Source organism: Pholcus phalangioides, unplaced genomic scaffold (genome assembly GCF_987345545.1).
Source record: "Pholcus phalangioides strain wild (caught in Gottingen) unplaced genomic scaffold, Ppha-v1.0 ptg000011l_1, whole genome shotgun sequence".
NCBI classification, from domain to species: Eukaryota; Metazoa; Arthropoda; class Arachnida; order Araneae; family Pholcidae; genus Pholcus; species Pholcus phalangioides.
The window spans coordinates 4,762,966-4,783,018 of NW_028301604.1; the positions used below are offsets into that span (position 1 = coordinate 4,762,966).

General features: G+C 33.9%; 1 protein-coding gene across 1 annotated transcript in view; it reads left to right on the forward strand.

Annotated features, from left to right (window-relative positions):
* The first annotated feature begins 4,961 nt into the window (after positions 1-4,961).
* LOC149079966 (potassium channel subfamily K member 1-like) overlaps positions 4,962-20,053 on the forward strand; it is a 36,477-nt gene continuing 21,385 nt past the window's right edge. The window contains exon 1 of the mRNA XM_089238879.1: positions 4,962-5,517. Within this exon, the coding sequence (XP_089095005.1) occupies positions 5,343-5,517 (175 nt within the window). The 5' untranslated portion in view covers positions 4,962-5,342. The remainder of the gene's footprint in view (positions 5,518-20,053) is intronic.

Sequence of the window (20,053 nt, forward strand, 5' to 3'; positions counted from 1 at the left end):
TAATAACCACATTTACCATAGCATATACACGAGATGTTTGACAGTTTTGACTTTTATCGCTCCTAGTGTCTAAGAGACTACGGTCACTGCCAGGGCCTTATTTGAACGGAACTTTCAGTTTAAAGTCTTAACGAACGTTTGAACAAATCGTACTAAAAAACTTAACGATTAGCATGAAAATACTAACGAGTCCCATACAACCATGGAATGGAGCAGTGATACAATATTTGAGAATTTTAATTGTTCGGTAGGTCTGCTTAATCATTTTGAGAATACTACATTCTAGGCAAAATAATTTCCATAGAATCAATCTCCTGACTAGAGTGCTTTCATTCGCTAAAAAAAGTTGAATCATCTAAAATGCGCTTTAAGGGGGGTCTCATACCTTTTGACATGGCAGAAAACGATGCTCTAATAGAAATATAATTAAAAACACTATATATATATATATATATATATATATATATAGTGTATATAGTGTATATATATATATATATATATATAACCATTGATTTATTTCAATTTTTAATTTTTTATACATGTTCTTGATTGTATGTGCTATCCTATGCTAGTATAAAGTTTCACATATCTTTGATGCTTAATTTTTGTACATTTAAAAAAAAAAAGCATTAAAAACAGTTTGCGCGCATCATAAACTACCATAACATCAATATAGTTGAATAAAAATATTGATTCAAAATATATACAGAGTGTCCTGTAAGTGCTAATGTGGCCTTTATCTCATCAACCATCAGTCGTAGAGGTCTAGTTTCAATGTTTAAATGCTCAAAAGGCGTTCAAAAATCACCCTGTACCCCAGTCTTGAGAATGAAAATACAGTCTGTAACAAAATAAAAAAAAATCTAAATTTTTAAAGAATCCCCCCGTCCTCTACCTTCTAATTCTGAAGTGGTTGCGCTGTCTCTCCTTGTGTGTGTGTGAGGCCAACAAAAAAAAAAAATTCAAAGTTTCTAAGTGAATTCGCAGAGGTATTCGAACTCAAAATCAGAGGAAAGTTGGGAAAGGACAGCATAAATGAGGGGAATGGGTGTTGTCTTGTCAGTTTTTTATGTTCTTTCAAAACTTTTCTCCGATTTTTGAATTCAAATATCTTAGCGAATATTGGACTTAGAAACACTGAATTTTTTCTGTTAGCCTCAAGAGACAGGGCAACAACTTTTTAATTGGAAGTTACAAGATATGGGGACCGTAAATAAATTTAGATTTTTTTATTTTGTTATAAACCTTACTTTTATTCTCAAAACTGGTACAGAGTAATTTTTGAACACCTTTAGAGCATTTTTTAAATCGGAATCATACCTCTACAAAAGATGGTTGATGAGATAAAGGCCGCATTAGCACTTACAGGAGACACCCTATATATATATTTAAAAAAAAAACTGTTGACACAGTCTATTTACAACTAAATTTAAAATTTTACATTTCAAAAATTTTAAAATTTAAAATTTAATTTTAAATGAGATTGAATCCATGAAATCTCAAACTTTTGCTTCATTTCATGAACTAAACAGTTTATTTTATACATTTTGAATCAATTTTTATTTTCAGTTAAATCGATGTTATGGTATTTTATCATGCACATAAGCTATTTTCAGAGGCGCAATTATGCTTTTTCCGCCTGTGGATTTTTCCACCCTTCTCCCATTCTAGTCCTAAATTTCTAATTTTCTTGACTAGTCTTTCCCCAAATTTACCACCCTGTGCTATAACAAGCTTGCCCCCCCCTCTCTCCTGCAAGTACATCTGTATCTCTAAGTCATTCTTTTGGTCATCCCCATGCTCATGCACTCTTTAAGTCACTTTTTTGGCCACTCACATGCTTGAACACTGTTTTGGTCACTCACATACTTGCACACGCTCTAGGTCACTCTTTTGGTCGCTCACTGGCATGGCTCCTTGCTTTATAGGTCACTCTTCTGATCATTTACACGTTTACACATGCGCCAGGTCATACATGATCAACCCATGACCCACAGGCCAAATGTGACCCCCAGAGTCAGCCGATGTCACCTGTGATTTCAAACCCGATTTGTTAAAATGAACTACGCAGCACATTTCCAGATCACTCAAGGGACCAATGAATGCCTCCCACCAGTGCCAGTTTCTCACGTGGGCAAACTGGAACGTGCCTAGGACCCGCAAATTTTGGGGGCACATTCCTATGCCAACATTGGCATTTTTTTCGATATTCTAATTTTTTACAAAAATATAAACAAATATTTTTAATGTTTGATCGTCTTGGGTGGGGGGGAGCATGCATGCCCTTCTATCCCTGCGCACGCCTCTGCCTCAAAGAATACTAATGTAAGGAGGCTCCAAAGAAGTCGTGTTTGCCCAGGATCCGAACTTATGACGATCAGGCCTAGCCCCTCCCCCCATGGCTCACGCAACTGAATCCCGTAATATGCCTATAAAATAATAATTGTGGGAAAAATTTAAATTTTCTGCGACCCCTAATCACAAAAATGTTAGCAAAGTTTGCACTTGTTCTAATTATATTGAAGGGTTTCCATTGAACAGTAGCGTTTCTCTAGATCAGCGTTTGCCAACCTATGGTCCGCGGATTAGAGGTGGTCCTCAGGTAGACTTGATTATTCGATTATAAGTGAATGAAAAAACTGCGCGAGAATCGCGCGCGATGGGGGTGAAACACTTCTTTAGGTTGTTTAAATGTTAAATCCAAAAAATATCTTCTAACCTAGTTTGTGCTAGCTGAAATGAGATATAAAAACTTTTTGATTCCCCCTAATACCACGTCATTTACAGGTTAAATGGGCGTTTAATGTGTTTGGAACCTTCACAAACTTTCGAAAAAATTGCGAAATGATGCAAATTTATTTTTGTTAAGAGCATTATTTTATTTCCTAATTTTTGCTATACTTTTTCATCAATTTTGAATTTATAATAAATGCCAAATTATCTAGAGAGATCTAGAGAGTAACTTTTTAAATTAATTTTCATTTTCATTAATGCATGATTTTGACATCACTCATCTATAACTAATTAACTGGGATCAAGAGATGTCAAAAATGTATATGCATTCGTGAGTGCTCTGCCCAACCTTTATATATATAGCCTATATATATATATATATATACAATATGGGATTTCTCGAATTCTAAATACTAAGCTCAGAACGGTTCAACAAAATACTCTGGGTGCTTGAGCACCCACTGCAACTCCCACTTTGACACCACTGTTGGGATCCCTGAGTCTATATATATATATAGCCCAGGGACTTGGATCAATCAGAGGGCTCCAAAATTATAAGCTTTCAGTAATTATGTCTTTCATAAATTTTGAATTTTCATCGGTTCTGAAACTATTTCTCTCATTAATTGCTTGTTTTTGTTGACTGCATTATTTTTGATTCCTTAATTTTTGCAATCATTTCTCATCAATTTTGAATTTATAATAAATGCTGAATTATCGCTTTCAATAAGTTTTGGAGTTACTTATTGAATCAATTTCCATTTTCATTAATTTTTTTGTTGTTTATTATATTTTTCACCACCCCTGTAAACGTGAATCCCACGTGGGAACAGATGCTTATAACTTAATAATCGCTACCAATTCAGCAATTAGCCTGTGATTATACTTGAATGTGAGAAATGTGAATTTTTCATGAAAAATGACGAAACTCCGAGTTCACGTAACTTTGGGTAGCTTATAAGTAGGGCTCTCTTCTTCAATTACTGTGTATACACCCCCACTCAATTTATTTTCTTACATGAACGAAGTCTATTAATATTTCCCCTCCACCACCAACCTTTCTGCTTGTCGAAACTTTATCACACATCAGTTTTTCTACGAAACCGGTTTTGAGGGGAAAAAATAGCGTTTCACTTTCTGTGATGTCTCCCCCCCCCCACACAGAAAGCGTTTCACTTTCTGTGACGGCTTTCCTTTCCCTCACAAAATTTTACTACTATCTCCCTAAAGAATTTTCACTTCAAAATGATTCAATTGTTGCAATTTATATTACTAATATTCATATGGTTACAAATGAAAATTGTACCTTCATACTTAGGTTCATCATACCTCACGAAGGAAAGTGCGAGAAATTGCAATCCCCTAAATACGGGATATCACTGATTGTAGCCAAAAGATGTAATTTATGAAAAATTTTCTAATTTTACTGCAAACATGGATGAAGGGTGGGGAAATAAAGGGCTGCTACAAATCGCAGTAAACAAAAATATATTTGACGAAAAAAACATTCAAATAAATTGATGATCATATTCCATTGAGGAAAGGGGAACTGGGATCTCAAATACTGTAAAATACGGGACGTCACCAATTGTCATCGCATATTTATTATTTTTTCCATTGTGTTTCAATGTATTTGTATTGAGCAATTACTTTGTAAATGAGCAATTACAAAGAAAACCGAAGCTAATCCAGATTTTTCTTATGGTCAGATTCGTGTTCGGCACACCAAATTATATAGCAATCGACTGTTTTTATTCAGAACGCAGAACATCTTCCAAAAAAAATTGTTGTCTAGTGCAATTGGCTCCGAAATTGGAATTAACAGTCTATATGTAAAATTTTTGAAAATTCAATTGACGAGTTTTGGCAATCGCGACGCCATCACAATCTCCATTTCTAAAGCAGAGTCTGATGAATGAAAGTGGAGTTGAATGAAAAGTGGATGAAACTATTTCAGGTGCTTGCATAGAATTTTATAGATCCCATTATTTCGGAGAGTACCGGATTCGCCGCTGGTATTCTTCTTCAATGATAAAAGAAACTGAAATCGTACAACGATGCAAGAAATGAAATAGATGAAAGAGAATTGTATTCTTTTCCGCGTTGCTCAACCAAAGAAGAATAACCGAATTTTTAGGGTCACTCTCTTTTCTGAACCGATAGGTGACGCTGTGCCATTTAGTGCGTGCGCAACTCTTCCGTTCGATGTTGAATTTCAGTTCGGCAGCGAAAGGATCTCGGCTCATTCTAAAGCATTTAGCGGGAAAGACATCCTCGCGGGACAGGATAGCACAAAAAATAAGTTCATAATAGAAAAAAAAGAAAAAAAAAGAAAGCTAAAACACCAGCTGCTTGTTGCGCTGCTTTAGACTATTATAAAACTTAAAAAGCCGAGATCATGGGGTTTATACTCGATAATCGGGAAATTTTTTATGGACAAATTTTTCGGAGATGCCCGTTGGCTTGATGAAATGATACCTATAACTAAAGACCAGCTGTCGCCAGTATCCCGCTGTGAGATAAATTTATAAAACACTGAGTCAATGAGCCTGATGAGAATTCATTAATTAATTTCTGTTTATATATATAATTAAAGTTCAGCTGCGAACATGGCCTTCAATAAGAGTAATATTCGTTTGATCATTCTCACTGCATTTTATATCTTGTTTCTTGTCATTGGGGCTTCCATATTCTCGGCTATTGAGGGTCCAAAAGAAATTGCTATCATTCGGAACCTTCGCAGCAAAAGGAGCAATTTTCTCAGAAAGCACATCTGCGTTTCAGGTAAGTATGCAAAAATATTTATACTTTGTTATCTCTTTTTTCTTCTCATCTCTTTTTTTCTATCATTTTTGATGGGACAAAAATTTTAGAAGCTTTACCTTATTCATCTTTGAAAAATTCCTTCATCCTGTTAAAGGAGCTCCCGTGTGAGAATTTACTTTATTAAGGGCGCAAAGAAATTGTCTAATTATCTTTAAAAGTGAATTTTGTTTAATAGTAAATTTTGAGAAACCAAACTCAGAGTTTTAATGACATAATTGAAATACTTTAAATTTATTTACGTTGCTTTTGTAAAAATTTTGAAGCTTATCAGGCAAATTCACATGATCCAGAGTGTTTGTGTTAGTTTGATGATCAGAAAATGTTTTTTTTTCAAACACATGGAGATGAAGAATTACTATAAATTCGTCTTGATTTACATTGTATGTAAGTGTGTGTGTGTATTGTGTGATACGGTATTTCATATAAGGCACGTCGAAGGCATGCCCTAGAAAGTTAGTTATTCTCATCTATCTACATAAGTTTTAACCAAATTTTTGACATAAATATTATAACTTATAAAATCAATCATTTTCATTTCAATTAACGTTTTTTTTCACTTTAATCACGTTTAGAAAAAAAAATCATAATGAAGAAATGATCGAAATCGGATTTCAATAACTGTACATAATTTTCTGATGATTTTTATAAGATGAAGAAACATTTCTACCAAGACTACATTTTCCTTTAAACTAAGACTATATTTTCAGTCAAACAGGAACTTCAATAATATTTTTCATTGCGAGTTAGAATTACGTATGAAATGTAGTCAATAACGGAAATCGTAACCCTGAAAATTCATTTAAGTTTTTATTACTAGACTTTATCACGAAATTTTATTCCCCGAAAGTGAATCTTCAAGGTTTACTATCCTCATGTAATAAAATGTAGACTATGTGTTAGCTTGTTATTTCAGATTTTATGACTCTTTTTTATGATACGCAGTCGCTGCATCCTCCGATGAATGATTTTCTTAGCTATTATTAGGCAGACATCATGTACGCTTCTCTGAAGGACTTCATCAAACGTGGTGCATTTTCATTTAATAAATGTCGAAAAATCCTCGATATAAGATATTAATATTTACAAGGTCGTAATTAGATTTGCACTAACATAGTTTGAGAACACCACTGTTGACGATGACATGAAATAGTGTTAAAAGCCTAATAAAATATCGGCTGTCTCGAAGCTAAAAGAAATTATAATTAAATCAAAAGCTCTTTATAGGAAAAGAAAACTTAAGAGACTGCAGTCATTTTCTCAGATATGACGGACAATATTTTCCTAACATCTCATCTATTTTTATCAATAGAATCTCATACACACATGAAAATAAGAAAAAAAAAATCATCTCGTAAGATGATTGGACTCTTCTCGGAAACAGAAAAAGAACTTGAGTCTATTCGGATTATTAGCACAGCATCAACAGCCAACCCGGAGGAAAAAAGACTCTCCAAGATCTAATTACATCTTCTGGAATAAAGTGGGGAGAAAACCGAATAGTATAGACAAGAATAATAATTCTCGAAAAAGAAAGTAATTGATGGCATATTTTTTCTAGCGCGAACCGAACAGCTATGCCATCGGTTCAACAAATTTTGCGCCCCATATTATTATTTAATTAGAAGTTAAGGTGCGTGAATAGTCATCTTTTGAATAATCAATTTTTTGTTGGAAACTATCATGGAAATCATAATTATCTTGATATAAGATGTACGGAAAGGATGTATATAAGACCAATTACGATATTTATTTTGTCGTAAAACAATGATTGATATGTTCAAGATGCAGACATCTCTTTCATTTGATCGTCGACAAGAGGAAGATGTCAGTAGAAGCAAAAGAACTAATGTCATACATTTTTTTTTTTCTTACTTCCTGTACAAGGTGAACGAACATCCTTAACTTTTTCTTGTTTCGGGAAATGCTTCTTTTCTGTTTTGTCCTAAAGCTACCTTTTCCGTAGAAATAACCTTGAACGTCCGGTCAAGGTCGCTAGATGCACAGCATATTATGTAAGGCATACAAATCTCTGCCGCCATTGTCTTCGTTGACACATAAAATATTTCAGATAAAAAATTTTCAAATTTAAACATTTTCATGACTGAAATGTCTCTATTCGAAAAAAATCGGTAATAAAATAAAAGAATGAGATCTTAGTTTCGATTTCGAGAAAAAATTTCGATGCGCGTTAAAATTTAATTTTTTTGATGAATAATTGGCAAGTTATTTTAAAGTGGTTCTTAATTATTATTAAAATTTGAATTGTATTGTGAAAAATAAGTACTTTATAAATAGAATAAGAAAATTTTTTCGGTTATGATATAGGCCTGTCTGAGACAAACTTGTGAAATGATAGTGATACTGATATACAGTCCAGATCTGTCCAAGATAGTTTTGGTAACGAAAGAACATATACAGTGTATAAACTTAAGTGGGGGGTGGGTTATCTACTTATCCAGTAATGCGAAATATTGATATTGGCTCATTAAATTTGTTTACCATGCTATGATATAACAAATTACGCGAAATTGCCCTTTTATATTCGAATTTACACTACAAATATCCTTTCACAGACAGGAAAAGATTAGAAAACACTTACTGCTCATTTTGCGTAAATTACATTTACCATTGTCTATGAAGATTTCGGTCTGAGAATAAGCATTTAGTTTGGTGGTTTTATCCACTAAAACGGTATCATTTTTTTTAAATTACACAAATACAAAAATTACAAACATGTGTGTGTGTGTGTGTGTGTGTGTGTGTACAATACACAAACGTATAATACACGTATATAGAAACATACAATGCACACACCACCCTTGAGGGCAATAGTGTGTGCATTGTATGAAGGTGGAGGTACAACTTATAATGGAGGTAACCATTATAGACTTCCTTCCAGCAAGTCTATAATGGTTACTTAGTGAATATTAGTTCAGCAATAGCCTTGCTATTATGGTTTGTACAGGTTGGTAATTTTTCCATAAAATATGTATATATTATTATTATTTACATTATTAATACTGGTACATATATATAACAGTATTATATATATATATATTGGTGTAGCAAAATGTAGTTTTATTGGTGTGATTTTGCTTGTATTTGCACTAGCGGAATTTCGAGATAAATAATTGTGAATGAATGAATGATAAATCCACATCGTGTCTTGAGAAATTACGAAAGATTTCATACTTATTCAATCAAGTTTCATTATCAAATATAATGTTATCCAACGCAATCATTAGAGAAAGGAAATCAATTAAGACTTTCCAATAATGACTTCCACTCCGCGTGGATTCAAGAAAATTATAATAGATCGACGTCTTTAGGAGATAATCAAAATTAATTGAGAAAGAATGATTTATTTCTAAGAGGGAAATTTCATTTGAGAAATATACTGCACAGATTGTTTATTGATATTTAGATTAAACTTCAACTGCCGAGATTATGCAGTCAACAACCTAAAGCCTTAGTGGGGGGAGGGGGGAATTGGGGGTTTGGTCCCCCCGAAAATGGGAGAAAATGGCCGAAAAAATGGTAAAAGATGGCCAAATTTGTTGTTCTATCACTTTGGTCCGCCCGAAATGAAAGTGCGCCCCCCGTACGAAATTTTTTCTGGCTACGGGCCTGCAACAACCTTTTTAACCTTTCGAACTCGACTCGGAATTTTTAAAATTTCCGTTGGATTTCAGCACAATTCCTCTTATCTGATTCGAACGCAATATATTTACTTCATAAAACGAAAACGAGAAAAATAAAAAAGAATATAGTGAATGCCTAGAATAAAATTTCCTATTGAATCACTTTGAAATTACAAGGTCCATCGCAAGCATTATTAACACTAATTAGTACCAAGATTATCTTGTCCTAAACTGAAACTAATTAGTGTTAATGGGCATTTCATAGTTTGTAGTATTCAACTTTAGTACTATGTGTAGCTCTGATTTAATTGTTCTACTTGATTAACGAAAGAATGCAGTAAATGAACTAAAGTTCACGTTAATAATGATAAAAAGAAAGTTTTCGACAGAAAAAAGCGTCGCATTTCAAACGCTAATTTCTTATCAATAGACGTTTCTTGATTGTACAGGTATCCCGCGCTTTACGCGATTTCACTATAACGCGATTTTCGAAAGTTGATTTTAGGAATTCCAACCTTTCTTATTCATTCATTCATTCAAACCGAGCACAACTCCGGTCTATCGCCATAGGAAATTTACTACCGATTGAGTTGTGCCGGAAGTAAGGAATTCCAACCTGCAAAATTCGGCTTGGTGTTCAACTTTAATCCTGTAAATGGGCTTGCAAATTGAAGATATATATACAAGGTGCACAAGTAACGTGGCGTGACATTTTACTGGCGAACCGTTTAGTCTAGAGGCATAATTTCAATCAGAAAAAGTATCCAAATAACGTGTAGAACTAAAATTCTCCATTCATATCGCAAGAGATTGTATAGTTATTGAAATAAAAAAATTAACTTTTTATACCGTCCCCGTGTGCCCAAAAACCCAATTAGAAAGTTGTTGCCCTGTCTCGATGCCAACTAAAAAATTCCACCTTTCTAAATGCACTAAGATATTTGAATTTGAAAAACGGAGAAAAGTTGGGAAAAAACAGTATTAAATGCGGGTAAAATGGTTTGCCAACATTTAATGTTTTTTTCCAAACTTTCTTCCCCTTTTCGAATTCGAATACCTTGGTGAATATTGCACTTAGAAAGGTGGAATTTTTTAGGAGCATAAGGAGAGACGGGGCAACAACTTTCTAACTGGAATTTTGAGCACAGGGTGTCCGTATAAAAAGTTAACATTTTTATTTTAATTGCTATGTAACCCCTAGCGAAATGAATGACATATCTGAGTAGGTACTACACGTTATTTTGATACATTTTTAACTGGAAGTATGACTCTAAGGTCAACGGTTCACCAGTAAACGCCATAGCTCTGTTACGTATACACCCTGTATATAACATAGTTTTAAATCCTTTGACGATACAATACGTTGGATTGGATGATGTAGCTGAGACACATACGAAAGAAATTCTCAGATACAACTCCCCAGATCTCATTGATGAACAACTTTTGGTAACACATTGACAATGCCATGCGAAATTTAATCGAAAAAAGTTGTTCCAGTGAAACTAGAATTTTCATATTTGCAAGAAATATGAGGAATACTCCGGCTTTTTGCTACAGTTTTTATAAGGAGACGAAAAATGCTTGTCAGCCGAAAAGAGTTTATCAGCCTATCATACCAGGCTCTTCCAGGAAAGAAAACATCCACACTCTCTCACTAGAATCAATCAGAAGTAGTGAAGACAGAAGAAGTATTAAGCGTAAATTAATTCAATTCATTCATATTGCCTGAATTCACGGGATTTATTCATAAGTTTGAATAATTACTTCATAAAAAAAAGTTCCTTTGTTGTTGCGTTCAAGTTTTTCTAATCCTTCTGAAGAAACCCTATGTTTCCCCTGTTAGATCCAGTTAATCGCGGAAAGCGCGGGACGTCCATGTATAAATACCTGACATATTTATTTTTTGACATCAGCTGTCTTGTACTAAACATAGACACAGTATATATACGTATGTGCCTACTACGATAAAGTTTGAGGATATGTTAATTATCAACTAAATGTAGATGGATGTAACCACTCGAATTCCGATGTAAAACACTCTAACTATAAATACTAAAACACGGTAATCACGGTTATCGCTACGCAAGGTTTATGACCTCTACATATCATACGGGTAACATCATTAATACATCGAAACCGCTGACACCAAACGCCAGTTTGAGGTGTGTGACAGCTTTAATTAAACATTATTTTTTATATATTTGACATTTTTATTTTCATAACAGTTTTTTTTGTGAAACAATAATTTTTAAGTTTTTATTTGAAAGTTGATAGAAAATTTTATTTCATTTCTTACAACTGGCCGAATGTGAAACAATAGTTTTTGAGATAATGATGCTTTTAGAATCACCTGGAATCACTTAAAGGCACTCTAGATGTTTGCACTGTAAACCACATTACCCACAAAAAGATAATAGGTTTAATGCTCTAAGTGCATTATATATCTACAGTGTTTTTCTTTTCTCCATAAAGCTGAACGAGAACAAAAACCTCGAATCCATAGGAGATTATGGCAGCGTAAAGTTGTTTTTTCCGGTGAAAGGAAATGATATATTCTTTATGATATTGACAGCCGCCGGAATAGCAAATAAAAAATGAATAAAACAGCTGTTTTAAGAAGAAGACAATTATGTCTGTTAAAAATGATAAGTATGAACACACACGTTATATTGAACTTGAAGGAAAATTAGAAAAATCTGTAGGATAGTTGTTGAAAGATAAAATTGCCTATGTCCGTATTTTGAAGGTTTTGTCCGTGTTCATACCGTAAAAACAACATACTTGATATTTCACGATGATTGTCCAAGAAGAATAAAAATTTTTAAATTGAAGTAAAATATCAAAAAATATCAGCAAAAACGGAAAAATTCAGCTCTTTTAGTGACATCTCTGTAAAGTAATAATTATGGGAAATAAAAATATTAAAATTTTTATGTGCCCCATAGTTTAAAAAAAATGTGGAAAAAAAAATTTGACCTCCCGCCCCTCTCTCTACTATATCGAAAGAAATTTCATACCCTGTAACTTGGATGAAAAGTCGGCAAAATATCAGTGATTGAAATTCTTGATTTTCAGAAATTTACAAATTTAAGGAAAACGATATAGCAGTAGCAAATTATTATTCATTTATGCTCTGTAGTTTTTCCTCTATATTTAGTCTCAGGCAAAGTTATTGAATCAAAAGTTCTTGACTTTTGTCACTTATTGAGTTTCACAATACACAAGTCTGGAAAAAAATACATAAATGGTCGTAAAAAGTAGGAAAAATATCAAGAATCTGAATCATCGTTATCTCGATGAATTTCCATCCAAATATTACGGGATGAATTTCTTTCAGTCTAAGAAAAAAGTCACTAATTTCGAAATTAAAAATTTTAATTTCTATATTTTCCCAAATTATCATTTTATTATTAAAACTGAATTTATATTTTTCTCTTAATATTTTTCATATTTTACTTCGATTTTAAAATCAACAGTGGAATTTTTATTCCTTTGGACATTCTTCGTGAAGAAAAAACAACAATCGATTTCAAACAGGAAAACAATGTCAACTGCGATCTAAAATATAATATTTAGCAGAAAGCAAATACAAAAAAGCAGTTCGGTGATGTTCTTTCAACCTAGTGGGACCATGCGTCCCGTATTCCATCTGAAATCTGCGACCTTTTGCTTGACACGATTTTGCCTCTATCATAATAATCATAGGTCAGCGTTTCTCAACCTATGGTCCCGCGATGAGGTTGAGTTAGCAGACTTGATAATTAAATTCTAATTTAGTGTTTCCCAAAATGGGCAATATCGCCCCTGGGGGTGATGAAATGGTCCCGGGGGGTAGAAGCTACGGGTTTGGTATGAGATCCTATGTGTTGGCTTGTGTGGGGAGGCGATAAGAACAAAAAAAATTTGAAGATAAGGCGATGGAACAAGAAGTTTAGGAAACAATGTTCTAATTGAATGAAAAATTGTAATCGATTATAAGTACTAATACAAATACAACAACAATACAATACTGTAATATATTCTTCATAGATTCATAAAAAGAATTAGATGTTCATACTTAGAATAACCATATCTCATCGAGAAAAATAAAGGGAATTGCGATCCTAAAAATACGGGATATCGGTAATTGTAGACAAAAATTTTATTTTAGACAAATTTGCCAATTATCGCTGAAAATAATGAAAGGTGGGAAATACTCGATTGCCAGATTGAGTGGTTAGGGAACTAGCCCCTGACTACGCAGATCTGGGTTCAAATCCCGGTTCGGGCATGAATATCTACTAACACTAACAAATTCCCTGAACAGATGCTAAAGATCTCTTGGGAATACGTGATGATCACATGTTATTTAAAAAAATTAAAATAAATGAAGGTCTGTGTGCTATATATATATATATATATATATATATATACACACACACACACACACACACAAATACCCAGCAGGGCTGGGTAATTGTAAATCTAAAAAAAATTACACGCCCGGTTGGGCATGTAAGTAAAAAAAAATAAATGGTAAAAAAAAATAATAATAATAGTTTACATTCCCAAACAACAGGGTCAGTTTTGTTACTGGATTTATTTACTTCGTCCAAAAATTGATTCTCTGTCTCTTTGCTACCTATTGATGAAAAAATACGCAGATGATATAAAAAATTAAGAGCATTGTACTACATAAAAAAAATTTCAAACTATCCCTTTGTTTGGTGAAATCTCAAAATTTTATACAACGCTAAGAAATTGCTCACCGGACCGATTTTGGACAATTTTCCGAGTTTTGATTAGTGATGGCCACACTTAGTCTAATGCTGGTATTACACTAACCTTGATAAATGCAACCAATGACCATATCGATTACACTCGAGCGACTACAACAGATAAGCTCAATAGTCGCCACCATCCAATAGTCAACCCCACCGTCGCCACAGTGGTGGTCGGCTGAAGTTGGTTTTCTGTGGTTCCCAACTTCGAGGCGCAAATGCGAACCGATCTCCCCGTTAAAAAGTCTCGCCACAGAGAGCAACAGGCTTACAAACAGTACAAATATTCAGTCACTACACATCACTCACTTCACTTCTGACATATAGATGGCAGCACTGAAAAATCATACACAACACTAGATATGCACTCAGACTGTTAGGTACACACACTTACACTTCCGGCACAACTCACTAGATAGTAGTAAATTGCCTATGGCGATAGATCTGAGTTGTGCTCGGTTTGAAAAAGGAAAAAAAAAAGCTCAATAGTTGCATCTCTCGAGTTTTGTAAAAGAACTTTCATAAAACTTTTATAGTGTGGCCTATATATATAGTGTGGAATATAGTGGCCTATATATATATATATATATATATACACACACACACACACATATATTTGCATTTCTCATTCGTTTGATTTTAACTCTCAAAATTTCCCATAAACCCTAAACAATTTTTCCCCTATTTTTTGGCATTTTTACATGCCCCGGGTATGTCGGGAAATAGATTTGTCCAGCTCTGATACACAGTAAACAAAAATGTTTCATGAAAAAAAATCATTCAATCGTTCATCGGGGTGACCATATTCTATTGAGAAACAAAATGGAAAATTGAGATCTTAATAAGCATAATACGGGACATCACCAATTGTAGCCAAAAACGTTGCCATAGGTCAGCGAGATCAGCAACTGTTGCTAAAATTACTGCAAAAGTACCAGTAGGAAATGTAGGGCCACTGAAAATCGCTGTGAATTGAGATGTATTTCACGAAAAAAAATTTGAACATGACAAATAACTACAATAATCTTAATAGATAATAGAATTTATAAATTATAGCTATAATTATCGCGTAATAAAATTTGTTATGAAAACTATCTTTTTATTCACGATTTTAGTAAAGATTATAAATTTAAATAATGTTCATGAAAAAACAGAACAATTGTATATAGAAAGTCAGAACGGCCAAAAAATACGAGTGACATGTGATTACACCTTTCATTAGTTATCAGTCGAATTGCTTCAGAAATTTTACCGGTCCGTGGATACAGGCAGGGCAGCAACTAGAGGAGGGGATGGGGATCTGGTGCACAGGGCGCTATCCCAGGAATTGCACCAAATATATTCTTTTTCTGTCTAAAATAATGGAGAAGGGGGCACCAAAATGAATATTGGCCCCGGTCTACAGAGTTAGTTTTCGTTACTAGTTGCGGCCCTGGGTACAGAAAGATTGAGAAACGCAGTGATAGGTGATTTGACCTGTTGTTGGGCTCCAATTGGCTGCATGTCTCGCTTTCATCTCAAAGAAGCGTGGCCAACCACGCGTGTCTGTAGTTTGTGACTTGAAAATATGTTAACCTGGCGAAATATCATCGTTGAAACTCAAATTTTTGGCCAAGAATTCTCTACGTCAGGAAAAACACAGACACACGCAATTTGTATCCATGAAAAATATATGAACTCATATTGAAGTTTCTAAAATTTTCAAACTTTTATACAAGTTTCCAAATATCACAGGTCAAGTTTTCTATTCCAGCTTCAAAATTTATGAATCATATCATCGTATTACTTTTGGCGAGAGTTGTTTTCTTGAGAAAAGGGCGAGGATGATGTATATACGTTCGTCACCGGAAAGCATTGAGTTTTTCAAAGCAATGGCTGGGAATCCGCCAGCATAACCCTTTTTTATGCTATTTTCTTCGATTTTTATTTCCGCTTGCAATAGTGAAGTTTTTACTGCCAAAAAAATTGTTTTCTCATTTTGTGAAGCATTTCATGGGTAACAGATGTTGTTTCTATTTGGACAGTAACAATCACCGTCGGCCTTCTTTTGAACAATAAACAGAAGGTTGCATCGTCTGTATATTTTGGCCTATATATTATTAGTTTCCTCTCGTTATTTATTATTTTTTTTTGTTTTGTTTTTCTACTCGTTTTCAAAACCCATTTTGGTTTTTATGACTCATAAGCAAATGTAAAAATTTTAGTTTCAAACCACGGAAAAGAAGTTGCGTGGGTTTTTAAAATTGAAACTAAGTAATACTTAAATATGGCAAAGTGCCAAATGTAACTTGGTCTGAATGATTTTGAATTATAGGTCGTTAATCCTCCCAATGATAGAATCGAGCTGCAATGTCTGCGTTGAGAAACTTGGATAGTTTAAATTGCTGTAATGTGATCAATTAGCTCGTATTTTTGTCCACTAGCACCTAATGTACGTTATATACGTAGTTGGAAAAATTTCGTGAGTGAAAATATAGTAGTTTAATTTATGAATTATTTTATAAATTTATTCCCCCCCCCCCCCCCTCCACGAACATTTTTAACACATTCTTTGATCAGTTGGTTGAAGTCTTAGCTTATAGGTGAGTCTCTTAGTCTAAATTCAGAACCAGATTCTCCGTTTGTTTCAGAATTTCATTCTTGAATTCGTTTCAGCATTTAAAACTTTCAATACACTGAAATAATCACAAACTTTAAATTCTTAACTGATGTACATTTTTAGCAACGTTTCTTTTTCATTATTTTTGTATTTTTCTTAGGCTTTTAATTTTTGATAAGAAAGAGTAAAAATCTGAACTTGAAGAGGACATCGTGCCTCACAAGTCTCGCCGTGGTAAACCTAAAATACGTTACTCATTTTGGCATTGCCAAATGATTGGCAACGCTTCTATTTTTGTGGTTTGCGTGTTTCGTGAGCCGGCAGTAATTACGATGTACGTAAACTGAGTGTTCACGGTAGGAAACAAACGAGATTACTACGTTCAAAGAAACAAATGAGAAATGCGAGTAAAGAGAAATACGTTGAAATTTTTTCTGACGCGTCCAGAAATCTTTCCACCTCAGTTCAGTTGTTGAAAACTATTTTTAAAAAATACAATGATTAAAATTTTGATTGTTTCTATCAGTCTCTATAAATTTTTGCCATATCAAATGTAAAGCAAAAACATTAAAATACAAAATGAAAATCACCAAAACTTATAATCATCCAGTCATCACTAAGAAATATGTACCGTATTGCGTTTATATATACCGTAATTTCCTGCGTTTATATGTATCGTAATTTTCTGCGAATAATCCGTGGTGGCATATAATCCGCATATACAAATTTCATTCATCAATTCTTAAATCTTAAATAATGAAAAGTGTTTTTTCCCACGTTTTTGTTCAAAAAATGTCATAATTTAGGAACTCGTACCATTATGTCATCTATAAATCTTTTCAAAATTATTTTTTGTAAATTAATTTTTAAAATATTCATATCTATTCCAAGTTCTCAGAAAAAAAGCTGAAGATATAAGACTACCTCTACAAACCTGAGCCAAAAACTGACTATTAAAAAAAATTAATGGATTTGTGTTTTTGTACGTCAAAATGCCCTTTAAAAAGAAACTTTTTTGAATTAATTGAATACTTAATTAATATGGTCTATATCTTTACTAGGACCATTTGCGTTAGGTACACTTGAAAAAAGAATCATTAAATCATTTAAAACCGTTAAAAATGGAAGTACACATACGTGTACCTCTGGAGCGAAGAGGATAATCCACATTGAGAAATTCCAGTGTTTTTCTGACGTATAAATAAATAGGCATCTGTATGTAAATAGGCATCTGTAAATAGGCAATGTATACGTATATCTGTGTTTAGTAACATTTCTTCACTGTCAAGAGATACTTTAGTAACGTGTTGGTTACGAGTTTGTAATATTGTATATGATCTGTCAAGTATATAACACAGTAAAACCTGTCTTTAACGGAACCTGTATTAAGCGGAAACCTGTCTTTGATAGAAAAAAATCATGGTCCCTCTCTCTCTCATTGTGAAAATACACATTAAAAAACTTGGATTAAACGGAACCTGTGTTAAACAGGAACAGAACTGTGCGGAAACAGAAAGAAAAATTTTACCCTTTAAAAAAAAAACGGAAGATTTCACGCAAACACTTTGACTGTTTCGTGACCAATTGACTAAAGGATCATATAAACTATGTATTAGTACTGTTATCGAAATTTTTAATATAATTACTGCTTGCATTGCGCGAGTTCTACTCCACCCATCCTTAGATTTGTAAAAACCGTTAATTGTAACAAAAATGTTTTCGGTAGAGCAGGCGAAACTACTGATAGGCATTCTACTGATTTCTACGGGAGAAATCAGTAGAATGGTTAGATTTCAAAATGATATACAAGAGAATTACAACATTTTACGCCAGCTGCTTTCCGTGATCGCAAGTGCTGAGCTGGGCCGGAATTGCTGGGAATCGGCTGGTGAAGGTGGGGGAAATGCTCGGGTGGCAAACTATACGTGGGAAAATCATCGAATTTTACAGTGATCGGGACAGCGAAATCATGTTGCCACCCCCCCCCCCCACAAAAATTCTAGTTACGGCCCTGTGGCGCTGAGGATTACATAAACCATGGCCCCACATCCTGGAGCAGGGCCCCCCGATCAGACTTTCCATAGGCCCTTCTATAGTTCATTTATAGCGTGAAAAAAGCAAAAAATGATGAGAATTGTTCCGGGCCCGGTCGGCCCCACCCTTGTGAGGCCATGGTATAGACATAGACGACAATGTACAAACTGAACCTGACACGACTCATTGATATTGACACCCTCATTGAAAATTTCAGAGAAAGTGTGTACTTTGTTAGTACCACCATAAAACGCATTTATGAGTGTTTATTCACAGCAAAAAATTGTTTGATGAAAAAAATTTACTAAGTTGTTTTACTCTGTAAAGTAGTTTACCGCACAACACTTTGTATACTAAACAGAAAGTAGCTTTACGGAAATTTCATTAACACGTTTAAAGGGTATAGATAGTGCTTAAAATACCGATTCTATTAGACATCATCGAAAGAACAAAAACTGGTGAGGAATTTTTGAAAAAATTTTTGAGTGATTTTTTGTTTTTTTTGAGCGTATAAAAAATATCGTTGTACCAGTTTCGAAATCTCCTAAAAAATATCGTTACAGAGGGATTTATCGTAATAAAGGATATCGTTGTATCGAGAGGAGTTTAACATTAGACTGTAGGCAGTTACAAACGATATTTTAAAAATATCGTTGAAGAGGGTTAATCGTTTTTTATCGAGTATCGTTGTAGTGAGATTTCACTGTATTTCACAGATATATCGAGATGAAAAAATAAGTGAATAAAAAGATACCAGTTTGCAGTTTGTAACTGAACAAGTTGATTTATACTGATGAATGCTGATGAGGCGCAAACCGAATCACACTAAATGCATTATAATTTGATCAATTCGAACGTGGGTGGTTCGAATTTTTGATAATTCGATTTCTTGTTTAATTCGAAATTTTTTCGAATGTTTCGAATAATTTGAAGTTGAAGGAGGGGGGGGGGGGATTATGATTTTTGTATGAACGAATTTAGTTTGGAAAAATTCAACAAGAATTCAGACTTTGTTTTATTTGACCAATTTGTCAAACAACTAATTTTCAAAAACAAATTTAAGTTTGAAAATTCTTTTTTTTTTTTACTCTTTCTTTGAGAGTAAAGAATGCACTCTTTTTTTTAATGCCAATTTTAACGTTGTCCAGCTACTACTACTACTACATAAACGAACATTCACCTCGTACACATTCCTCTACGGAATTTCTAACGAATCGGTACATGGCGGAATGTGTGTTCTGAGTGAATATGCTTGGCCCTAACGTATTTATGTTGTCAAGTTGCGCTTGTTTCGTGTTCATGCTGCCATCTGGCTTCCATTTTCTGAAGTAAAGATGACAATGCTTGAAATTTCATGTTTGTCAGTATCGTGTTGTAGGCCTGAATGCTCTCTGCGGAGAGACTTTTGAAATGGGGGAAGGGCTCACATTCGTGCCTTGAAGCTGGAAAACCGCAGGCAG